Source organism: Ranitomeya variabilis, chromosome 6 (assembly GCF_051348905.1).
Source record: "Ranitomeya variabilis isolate aRanVar5 chromosome 6, aRanVar5.hap1, whole genome shotgun sequence".
Taxonomy (NCBI): Eukaryota; Metazoa; Chordata; class Amphibia; order Anura; family Dendrobatidae; genus Ranitomeya; species Ranitomeya variabilis.
In genome coordinates, this window is record NC_135237.1 from 85,591,186 (window position 1) to 85,604,250 (window position 13,065).

General features: G+C 42.9%; 1 protein-coding gene across 4 annotated transcripts in view; it reads right to left on the reverse strand.

Annotated features, from left to right (window-relative positions):
• HDAC9 (histone deacetylase 9) overlaps nucleotides 1-13,065 on the reverse strand; it is a 902,387-nt gene that overhangs the window by 34,541 nt on the left and 854,781 nt on the right. For all 4 annotated transcript variants that reach the window (XM_077268733.1, XM_077268735.1, XM_077268732.1 and 1 more), the window contains one exon: nucleotides 795-999. In XM_077268733.1, coding sequence (XP_077124848.1) covers nucleotides 795-999 — 205 coding nt within the window. The remainder of the gene's footprint in view (nucleotides 1-794; nucleotides 1,000-13,065) is intronic.

Genomic DNA, 13,065 nt, shown 5'->3' on the forward strand with positions numbered 1-13,065 from the left:
AATTACATATAATTACATTTATCCAATAGATTCATCATCTGTTAGTGGGGAGTCGCTAGATTGGTTGGGTCCAACTGCTGAGACCCCCACCTAGCATTTGTCCCCTATTACGAAAATAGATAATAGTCATTTCTAAATGGAGTTACCCCTTACGCTAAAGAGGACCAGTACGCTCTTCTGACATGTCTATTTTACCATTCTTTATTATAAAAAATTCTGTAGAATCTTTTTTCTTTAGGACTCTTGGATGTGTTTGCCCTTCCTGTTACTACTCTTAAAAATGAATGAATATATTGACCACTGTTACCTATTGGACGTGTGTCCGGCATAGCCTTAATGTCCAATCAGAGCTGCTGGCAGTATCCGACTGTGTAGGGGGACGCCTCTTTGTCAATTTATTCATACATTTCTACGATCGATAACAGAGGGATTACACTTTCATATACCTATGTATACTATGTATATAAATTGATTCCAAGGGAAACCCACTTTCAATGGAGAATAAAGTGCTGATATGTTTCGTGAAAAACCTTTACTGCCTCTTGCCAGATCTCTTGTCGAGTTGAATCATTTTACAGCAGCTCTGAATATACTAAAACCATTGAAAACTAAATCTGCTCAGATTAAAATCCTTTAGATAAACAGCATCTCTTTGGTGAACCTACGACATGTTTCAGCACCTGGTAATATACTTATGTGAATTTTTATATGTCCTTTCTATTGGTTGTTGTTGCTATTAACATTGGAGAAAGGAGAAACATGATCTGCAATCTCGCACTGACTCCCATTGTTACCTGTGGCTAAAAGCTTCTGTTGGCGCATTTGTTCTTTGAGCAGTAAGTGCTGTAGTAAGGCCTGGTGGCTGCTGTTGGTCTTGCCCTCCAGGGATATGTGAGCTGAAGATACAGGCAGGGCTCCTGCGTACTGTCCGGGCAGCGATACCCCCTGCCTGGGCGCCTGAGGCTCGTTCTTTTGTTTTTCTTTTAATGAAGATGAAGCCTGCAGCACAAAATCAGAGAATTATTCTAATCCCATTACATGGATGTTAGGTTATAAGCACTCTACTATTTACTGGTAATGAATACATGACTGTATCTTAGGTAAAAGAATAAAGGCCTACAGACTAAAGCTGGGGTAATCGAGGAGAGGAGAACATCTAACAGGAGGCTTCATCCACTGATCATCTTTGGCTACAGATCAAAGGTGCTAATGTAGGATTACTGTATAACCTGAGTATATGGATGAGTTGGGTCGACCAAGGTGGAGTCTGCTGGTAGTTAATACAGCTGGCAAAAGAAGGCCCCTGTGCAAGAACAGTATATGGGCCCTTTGCAATCCAATAACTCATTATAATGGACAATTCCATCTGTTTTGGGTTGTACTGGGCTCCTGTACCTCTTGGGCCCCTGGACAGCTGAACAAGTTGCACCAATGGTGTATCCACTCCTGACCTATCACCAGGTTTTCTCTATATAAACCAAATACACCACCTTTTAGCCCTCTCTAACTGTGTTTCTGCAACCTATCGATATGAGCTCAACTACCACACATTGCTCCGAAAATGCCTTTTATATTAGTATAGCATTCTAATCTGTGCTATATGATGATCAGCCTCTTTTATTTTACTGCCTGTGCAGGTCTTGTTCCTAACTGCATAGGCACAAGAGTTGAGTAAGTGTGGATGATGTAGGATACGGCATCCATTCCAATCAAGGCACGTGGTGGAAGAGATGAAGTGGCAATGTGCATGGTCTGAGGCCACCCAATAGACCTCTTGGCGCTGATTATCATATAGCCACAAATCAGGGATAACAACCGCCTGGAAATTCCAGGACAGTCCGTAAAAATGGAGCACTTTTTTGCACTGTCTGAAAAAGTGTCTGAATTTTTGAAGCTGAGGAAAATTTTACAGGTTATTCTGACTAATTATGATAATTTTATAGTTTACAGTGAATGAAGCTCATATCCGTCATATCAGAAGTATGGGCTGTAGACATGGATCACTTATAACTAGTGATGAGCGAATATACTCGTTACTCAAGATTTCTCGAGCATGCTCAGGTGTCCTCCGAGTATTTTTTAGTGCTCGGAGATTTCAGCTGAATGATTTACATCTGTTAGCCAGCATAAGTACATGTGGGGGTTGCCTGTTTGCTAAGGAATCCCCACATGTACTTATGCTGGCTAACAGATGTAAATCATTCAGCTGCAGCGAAAAAAACTAAATCTCCGAGCACTAAAAAATACTCGGAGGACACCCGAGCGTGCTCGGGAAATCTCGAGTAACGAGTATATTTGCTCATCACTACTTATAACCATAATGATACTTATAACCATAATGATTTATTATGGTTTTACATGGTCTCCATACAAAATAAGGTCTGACTGTGATTTTTTGATAAGGTGTCCAGAAAAACATGAACAGTCAAGTTGGCACCATTGCTCAGGATAATTATAAAAGTAATCTTCAGGGAAATGCTGAGCCGCTGCACTTATACCAATAGGTTGCAGGAACACTGTTAAAGAAGGCTAATAGGTGGTTGACAGGTTTTATATAAGAAAAACCTGATGACAAGTCCCCTGTATGTCCACTATGGAGCAAAAAGTGGAGTCCCGAGCAGAGAAGCCCTCTATACATCCGGATGCACCAGCTCTTAGAGAGACAATGCCTTTACATTATATTGTTAACTAACTGATAGTAAGTAATAACTAAAGAAGTAAATTAACAAATTGGTTGTGGCGACCTGTAAAATATATCACTTCCACATTTACGTGCCCCACTGATTAATACGGCTATGTAACCTTAATTGAGAAATAAACCGAGGAAAGGAATTACTAGTGTAACCCCATAATTCTAGCATTATGTACTAAGAGAGTGCGATTTATTTAATAGGACCGGGTCCAGCTTTATGAATAAGGGCATTATGAATCTGGGAAACACATATGGTTAAGTTACTTATTTTGTTTGGGGAGTAAATCAGATCTGGATCTCATCAACCATTAATTACTGTCACCGGGAGTTTAAGGATGAAGAAGGACAGATATTTTCTTGCTTTCACTCCCTTATACCTGGCTTCAGAGTAAGTGATAATAAATCCACAGTAGTTATTTAGGTTGGCGGGAGCACAACATACATACAGTGCTATCACTCTCAGCTGACCTCTGCTGGTTTTCCATGTTTGGGACTTCTAGCAATTTAGAATAAAACACCCATGTAGTCCCTGGACTAATCCTGCTCTGTGGCTGCTCTGGTCCGGAAACAATGGGGTGACTTTGCCATAAGCATGGTGGGAGACCATGTGTCTGTTCGTCAACTTGTGGGAGAAAAACCATGATAGGGAATATATCAGCAGATCACATCCCAGATATGGCATGTTTTTATTCATAATTTATTGATTTGCAATTTTAACCAAGGACAATATCTGCTTGTTCACCCATGTCTGCGTGAATTAACTACCATGCACCAAAGAGACACTGATAAGGAACTTAGATTGTCAGTGATTACAATTCCTGTAAACTGCTGCAGAACATTTAAAAAAAAAAGTAAAAAAAAAATAATACCGTAATGCTTACAATATCAGTGAATCGGTTACAAAGGGAACCTGTCAGCGGGTTTCTGCTATGTATTCTCATATCAGCATGATGTAGGGACACAGATCCTAATTCCAGTGATGTATCACTTAGTTTACTGGGTACAGCAGTAATGATATAGTCACAGTTTTTTCTGCTGCAGGCCTAGCAGAGTTCATTTGCTGAGCTGCGTATAACCCAGCTCAGATCACTGGCTGGAAGCTTCCTGTATAAATGGTATAGTGACAGAAAGCTGCTAACCGGGGATCTGGGCATGGTTGGACTAGGAGGCACGAGGCTACTTGTCCTGTAGTGATTATCCCCTGCTGATAAAACACTGATTGTATTGAAATAGCAAAACACAGCCCAGTGAGTGACACCTTACTGGAATCAGGCTCTGTTCCACTATATCATGGGCAGGGACCGGCGCTGGCAGAGCGAAGAAGGGAGGAGCTGAGGACTGCAAGTGCACTGATGCACGCACTAGAGCACTTGCAATCCTAATTTGCTTCTCAATAAAAGACAAAATTTGGAGCAACGAATGACGCTATAATATATACAGCTCTGGCAAAAATTAAGAGACCACCACATAAAATCCCTGTCATCTGCAGACCTGAACCCCACTGAAAACCTCTGGAATGTGATCAAGAGGATGATGGATAGTCACAAGCCATCAAACAAAGAAGAACTGTAGACTGTGAGCCCTCGCGGGCAGGGTCCTCTCTCCTTCTGTACTTGTGTGTGTTGAGGTTGGAATTGCTCATGTTGATTGTACTTGTCTATGTATGCCCCTTTTTTCACATGTAAAGCGCCATGGAATAAATGGCGCTATAAAAATGAATAATAATAATAACTGCTTCAATTTTTGCACCAGAAGCAGTGTGAAAGACCGGTGGAAAGCATGCCAAGACACATGAAAGCTGTGATTAACAATCATGGTTATTCCACGAAATATTGATTTCTGAACTCTTCCTGAGTTAAAACATTAGTATTGTTGTTTCTAAATTAATATGAACTTGTTTTCTTTGCATTATTTGAGGTCTGAAAGCACTGTTTTTTGTTTGTTTTTTCTATTTTGACCAGTTTTCTTTTTCAGAAAAAAAATACAAAATTTATTGCTTGAAACTTCGGAGACATGTTGTCAGAAATTTATAGAATAAATGAACAATTTACATTTTACTCAAAAATATACCTATAAAGAGAAAAATCAGACAAACTGAACATTTTGCAGTGGTCTCTTAATTTTTGCCAGAACTGTATCTTTTATGTTTTACACTGCCTTATTCAAATAACAATAGATTGAAATTGCTTGTATCCATTTTTATCAGTAAACCCGGAGGTTGTTGAACATTTGACCATAAACTATCTATTCTTATAATGAATTTAAACATTATCCTTTTAATCCATTGGATTCAGAAGAACGGGAAGCCTGAGCCCCTACAATAATCACTATTATAGTGTTGAGCGATACCTTCCGATATTCAAAAGTATCGGTATCGGATTGGATCGGCCGATATCCAAAAAATATCAGATATCGCCGACACGGATACCCGATACCAATGCAAGTCAATGGGACACAAATATCGGAACGTGAATAAGCCCTTTCTGTCCTTCTATATGCTGTGCCAGAGGGGGGAAGAGTGTGGGCGGTGTGTGGGCGGACACTGTGTCTGTGTGTGCGGCCGGGGTCTGTGCGAGCCTGCCAGGGATCTGTACGTGCCTTCCAGGGCTGTATGCGGCGTGCAGGAGATCTATGCGGCGTGTCGGGGCTGCCCGGGCTCTATGCGGCATGGGGGGGTGGTCTCTGTGCGGCGTGGGGGGGTCTCTGTGCGGCATGCGGGGTGTCTCTGTGCGGCGTGCGGGGTCTCTGTGCAGCATGCGGAGTGTCTCTGTGCGGCGTGCGGGGTGTCTGCGGCGTGCGGGTTCTCTGTGCGGCATGCGGGGTGTCTCTGTGCGGCATGCAGGGTGTCTCTGTGCGGCGTGCGGGGTGTCTCAGTGCGGGCATCGTCCGATGGGACTACAAGTCCCATCAGACGATGCCTGCTACACTGACAGTGATTGACACATTAGCCAATGATGGGACAGTAGTAGTCCCATCATCCGGCTAATGTGGTGAATGAAAAAAAAAAAAAACTCCATACATACATACATGCTACATACATGCTACATACATACATGCTACATACATGCTACATACATACATGCTACATACACTCACTGGCCACTTTATTAGGTACACCTGTCCAACTTCTTGTTAACACTTAATTTCTAATCAGCCAATCACATGGCGGCAACTCAGTGCATTTAGGCATGTAGACATGGTCAAGACAATCTCCTGCAGTTCAAACCGAGCATCAGTATGGGGAAGAAAGGTGATTTGAGTGCCTTTGAACGTGGCATGGTTGTTGGTGCCAGAAGGGCTGGTCTGAGTATTTCAGAAACTGCTGATCTACTGGGATTTTCACGCACAACCATCTCTAGGGTTTACAGAGAATGGTCCGAAAAAGAAAAAAAATCCAGTGAGCGGCAGTTCTGTGGGCGGAAATGCCTTGTTGATGCCAGAGGTCAGAGGAGAATGGGCAGACTGGTTCGAGCTGATAGAAAGGCAACAGTGACTCAAATCACCACCCGTTACAACCAAGGTAGGCCTAAGAGCATCTCTGAATGCACAGTGCATCGAACTTTGAGGCAGATGGGCTACAGCAGCAGAAGACCACACCGGGTACCACTCCTTTCAGCTAAGAACAGGAAACTGAGGCTACAATTTGTACAAGCTCATCGAAATTGGACAGTAGAAGATTGGAAAAATGTTGCTTGGTCTGATGAGTCTCGATTTCTGCTGCGACATTCGGATGGTAGGGTCAGAATTTGGCGTAAACAACATGAAAGCATGGATCCATCCTGCCTTGTATGGAGCATCTTTGGGATGTGCAGCCGACAAATCTGCGGCAACTGTGTGATGCCATCATGTCAATATGGACCAAAATCTCTGAGGAATGCTTCCAGCACCTTGTTGAATCTATGCCACGAAGAATTGAGGCAGTTCTGAAGGCAAAAGGGGGTCCAACCCGTTACTAGCATGGTGTACCTAATAAAGTGTCCGGTGAGTGTACATGCTACATACATACTGCATACATACTACATACATACTTACATACTACATACATACAACATACATACATACTACATGCATACATACATACTACATACATGCTACATACATACTACATACATGCTACATACATGCTACATACATACATACTACATACATACATACTGCATACATACATACATACATACATACTACATACAGTACATTCATACATTACATACATGACATACATATAGACATACAGTACATTAAACATAGATTACATACTCACCATTACTTGTCATTTTGATCCCTGAAGCCAGTGTCATCTGTAAAAAATATGAAAAAACAAACAACCAATATACTCCCTGTCTGCAGAAATCCACGAGTGTCCCACGACGATCTCCCGTGGAGAACGGCAGCAACAGCTGTTGCAACCGCTCTCCAGGGGACCCAGAAACACAATGACGGGAGGAAGGTATTCCTCCGCCGATGTAAAAAAAGTCCCTAGTCTCACTTTATTGCATTGCTGGCTGAGAAATTTTCCCAGGCAGCAATTGCCATAAAGTGAGCCTTTGTCCTAAGGTAACCTCTCAGTGATGCACTGCAGGAGCCATTGTCTCCTGTCAGTGTGTCACTGAGGGTCCTATAGAGCAGTGACATCATCCAATGTCACTGTTCTATAGGGGAGATCGTCGTGGGACACTCGTTATTAATTGGAATACGGTGGACAGGTAGTATACGGTTTATTATTTTGGTTTTTTGCAGGCACTGAAGTATGGTAAGTATGGTGAAATGAAGAATATTAGAATACTTTTTCCTAATGTGTGCATGTTTTATTAACCCTTTCTTACTATTGGATTAATAACGGATAGGCGTCTTATTGACGCCTCTCCGTTATTAACCCGGCTTAATGTCACCTTACAATAGCAAGGTGACATTAACCCCTTATTACCCCATATCCCACCGCTACAAGGGAGTGGGAAGAGAGGGGCTAAGTGCCGGAATTGGCGCATCTTACAGATGTGCCATTTCCGGGGCGGCTGCAGACTGGTATTTGTAGCTGGGGGGGCAATATCCATGGCCCCTCTCTAGGCTATGAATAGCAGCCTGCAGCTGTTTGTGTAGCCTTTCTGGCTATAAAATATAGGGGGAACCACTTGTATTAGCGACGGATCGCAATGGATGGCCACACGTCGCGTCCGTCGTGCAATGGATCCGTGTTTTGGCAGACCGTCGGCACGAAAAAACGTTCAAGTGAACTTTTTTTGTCCGTCGCGTCCGCCATTTTCTACTGCGCATGCGCAGCCGAAACTCCGCCCCCTCCTCCCCGCTCTTCAGAATGGGCAGCGGATGCGTTGAAAAACTGCATCCGCTGCCCACGTCGGGCACAAATTTCACAACGTGCGTCAGTATGTCGGCCCGATGCATAGCGACGGACCCGTACCGACGCAAATGTGAAAAAGGCCTTTATGAGCGTTGAATTTAAAAAAACGGAAAAAAACGGCGTGGGCTCCCGCGCAATTTTCTGCACCAGAGGGGGAAAGCCGGCAGCCGGGGGCCAATATTTGTAGCCTGCTATGAATATCAGCCCGCAGCTGTCTGCGCAGCCTTTACTGGCTATTAAAATAGGGGGACCCCCCAAAAAAATGACATAGGGTCCCCCTATATTTTATAGCCAGAAAGGCTACGCAGACAGCTGAGGGCTGATATTCATAGCCTAGAGAGGGGCCATGGATATTGGCCCCCCGGCTACAAATACCAGTCTGCAGCCACCCCAGAAATGGCGCATCTGTAAGATGCGCCAATTCCAGCACTTAGCCCCTCTCTTCCCACTCCCGTGTAGCGGTGGGATATGGGGTAATAAGGGGTTAATGTCACCTTGCTATTGTAAGGTGACATTAAGCCGGGTTAATAACGGAGAGGCGTCAATAAGATGCCTATCCGTTATTAATCCAATAGTAAGAAAGGGTTAATAAAACACGCACACATTAGGAAAAAGTATTTTAATATTCTTCATTTCACCATACTTACCATACTTCAGCGCCTGCAAAAAATGTAAAATAATAAACCGCATACTACCTGTCCACCGTAGTCCAATTAATAACGAGTGTCCCACGACGATCTCCCCTATAGAACAGTGACATCGGGTGATGTCACTGCTCTATAGGACCCTCAGTGACACACTGACAGGAGACAATGGCTCCTGCAGTGTATCACTGAGGTTATCTGAGTTCAAAGTCTCACTTTATGGCAATTGCTGCCTGGGAAAATTTCTCAGCCAGCAATGCCATAAAGTGAGACTAGGGACTTTTTTTTTACAGCGGCGGAGGAATACCTTCCTCCCATCATTGTGTTCCTGGGTCCCCTGGAGAGCGGTTGCAACAGCTGTTGCTGCCGTTCTCCACGGGAGATCGTCGTGGGACACTCGTGGATTTCTGCAGACAGGGAGTATATTGGTTGTTTGTTTTTTTCATATTTTTTACAGATGACACTGGCTTCGGGGATCAAAATGACAAGTAATGGTGAGTATGTAATCTATGTTTAATGAACTGTATGTCTATATGTATGTCATGTATGTAATGTATGAATGTACTGTATGTAGTATGTATGTATGTAAGCAGTATGTATGGATATGTATGTATGTAGTATGTATGTAGCATGTATGTAGCATGTATGCAGCATGTATGTATTATGTATGTAGCATGTATGCAGTATGTATGTAGTATGTATGCAGTATGTATGCAGTATGTATGTAGTATGTATGTAGCATATAGTATGTATGCAGCATGTATGCAGCATGTATGTAGTATGTATGTATTATGTATGCAGTATGTATGTAGTATGTAGTAGTATGTAGTATGTATGTAGCATATAGTATGTATGTAGCATGCATGTAGTATGTATGCAGCATGTATGTAGTATGTATGTAGTATGTATGTATGTAGTATGTATGTAGTATGTATGTATGTATGGAGTATGTATGTATGGATTATGTATGTATGGAGTATGAGACTATTCCCCTGGATGAAGCTTAACCGCGAAACACGGGTCGGGGTCCATCTACTGCTCTGCTTTTTCAGGTAAATACATCCGTACCTTTCCCTATGCCTTGCACTTTAGCACTACATGCACCATGTGGCCATTATATGGATATATACAGTAATACCATTTAAAGTATCTCTAGGGCTTATTTATTCCCTGTGTTAGGCTATTTTTGTCTGCCAACATACATTTGACTATTTAACTTTGTATATCCTTTGCCTCTGTGGCATTTGACATATGGCTGCTTTTTAAGCATACTTACTTAGCCCATATATCTTAGGCATTTTCTATTATGACATACCTACGGTCTTCTTTATTGTCTATTATTTATGCCTTATTTATTTCTACTGGGTTTTACTTGTAAGTATCTGGGATCATTTGATTTTTGATAGGTGTTTTGTATGTATTCTCTTTAGCAGACAGTATATTCTGTCTTATGTATCTCCACTGATTGTTATTGGACTTTATCAGAATTTTTATTGTACTATTAATAAAATTCAATGTTTTTATTGGCATAAAGCTTCCGTTCTGTTTCTATCTTTGGATATTTGCTCTTATTTGGAAGTGCCTTAAATATAGGCTATATTTGAGATATATGTATGTATGTAGTGTGTGTGTATGTATGTATGTACTATGTATGTATGTATGTAGTATGTATGTATGTAGTATGTATGTAGTATGTATGTATGTATGTATGTATGGAGTATGTATGTATGGATTATGTATGTATGGAGTATGTATGTATGGAGTATGTATGGAGTTTTTTTTTTTCATCATTCAACACATTAGCCGGATGATGGGACTACTTTCCCATCATTGGCTAATGTGTCAATCACTGTCAGTGTAGCAGGCATCGTCCGATGGTACTTGTAGTCCCATCGGACGAGGCCCACACTGAGACACCCCGCATGCCACACAGAGACACCTTGCATGCCGCAGAGACCCCGCACGCCGCAGACACCCCGCACGCCACACAGAGACCCCGCACGCCGCACAGAGACACCCCGCACACCGCACAGAGACACCCCGCACGCCGCACAGAGACACACTGCACAGAGACACTTCACACGCCGCACAGAGACCCCGCACGCCACATAGAACCCTGGCACACATGCAGAGAGCCCGACGGTCACGCACAGACACCGCCCGCACACGCGCATACGCACACACGCAGTCTCCACCCACGCACCACCAAAATTCATTATATTGCTTAATTTCACTATAGGAACTTCCGATTCTGATATCGCAAAAATATCAGAACTTGGTATCCGAATTCCGATACAGCGAATATTGGCCGATACCCGATATTTGCAGTATCAGAATGCTCAACACTAATCACTAATCATAAGGAGAGCCCAGACTGATCACATGTAATGTTACACATCGGAGGCTGGAAGACACTGGCCGGGGATCCAGCCTGCAGCTCTCCAAAGCAGGACTGTCATCCCCACTAATATCATGGACAGTAATAATAGAAGGACATAAAACACAATCCACATGCTTTATTTGATGTGCTGGCAATATTTCCCAAAGCTGTTTTAGCATCTGATTACCACATCCCACATGAAAGGTTTGTTTGGGGCATTTCTGTGAAAAGCACGGTCAATTAGCATACAAATGCCGGTGATGAACACATCATAAATACTTTTCCTATTGCAAAGAGTCATTTTTCTACCCAGGAGAAATGCTTCAAAGAAAGCATGTAAAAAAAAATCCACATGCCATGTTCTCATTGCTAAACAATGGCCATAAATGAGTAAATCAGAAGAGTTTGATGATGATTTTACTATAGGCTTATTTCCATTTATCTGTAATTGTGACCCTCATTTTTTCACTCCTGACGAGAGGAAATGCAGCCATATTGGTAACTCGGGAAATGAGAAGTACAGGGTGGGCCATGTATATGGATACACCTAAACAAAATGGGAATGGTTGGTGATATCAACTACCGGCTTGTGCACATAGTAAATGGGAGGGGGAAAACTTTTCAAGATGGGTGGTGACCATAGTGGCCATTTTGAAGTCGGCGTCATGTGACACATCAAACTTAGTGAGAATTTCACAAGAAAAACAATGGTGTACTTGGTTTTAATGTTACTTTATTCTTTCATGAGTTATGTACAAGTTTATGACCACTTAGAAAATGTGTTCAAAGTGCTGCCCATTGTGTTGGATTGTCAATGCAACCCTCTTCTCCCACTCTTGACACACTGATTGCAACACCGCAGAATGGTTAATACCAAGCACACCAATGTTTTTCTTGTGAAATTCTCAATAAGTTTGATGTGTCACATGACCCTCTTCCCATTGAAAAAAATAAAGTTGGATCCAAAATGGCTGACTTCAAAATGGCCGCCATGGTCACCACCCATCTTGAAAAGTTTTCCCCCTCCCATATACTAATGTGCCATAAACAGGAAGTTGATATTACCAACCATTCCCATTTTATTTAGGTGCATCCATATTAATGGCCCACCCTGTAGAATAATTGTTCTAGTATAGTCAGTTTGTTAAAATGAGGCTTGGGACCACTGCATGTGTAGCAGGTAAAAGATGAACAGTTAAACAGATTTCACATTAAAAAACTGCACATATTATTACATAGACCTGATGAAGCTGATGTATTTACTGTGAAGATCCATATCAGAATGGCTGTATAATTCTTCACCAAAGTTTAAAGGGAACCTGTCACCCCCCAAAATGGAAGGTGAGCTAAGCCCACTGGCATCAGGGGCTCATCTAAAGCATTCTGTAATGCTATAGATAAGCCCCGATGTATCCTGAAAGATGAGAAAAAGAGGTTAGATTATACTCACCCAGGGACGGTCCCGGTACGATGGGTGTCACGGTCCGGGGCCTCCCATCTTCATAGGATGACGTCCTCTTCTTGTCTTCACGCTGCAGCTCCGGTGCAGGCATACTTTGTCTGCCCTGTTGAGGGCAGAGCAAAGTACTGCAGTGTGCAGGCGCCGGGCCTCTCTGACCTTTCCAGGCGCCTGCACACTGCAGTACTTTGCTCTGCCCTCAACAAGGCAGACAAAGTACGCCTGCGCCGGAGCTTCGGCATGAAGAAAAGAAGAGGACGTGATCGTAAGAAGATGGGAGGCCCCGGACCAGAACGCGACGCCCACCGCAGCGGGACCGCCCCTGGGTGAATATAATCTAACCTCTTTTTCTCATCTTTAAGGTTACATCAGGGGCTTATCTACAACATTCCAGAATGCTGTAGATAAGCCACTGATGCCGGTGGGCTTAGCTCAACTTTTATTTTGGGGGTGACAGGTTCCCTTTAACACAATCTCCGTCCACTCATTCAGACATTTCCTCAGTGTCCCTCCTCCCTGCCGCTACTGCTGAGA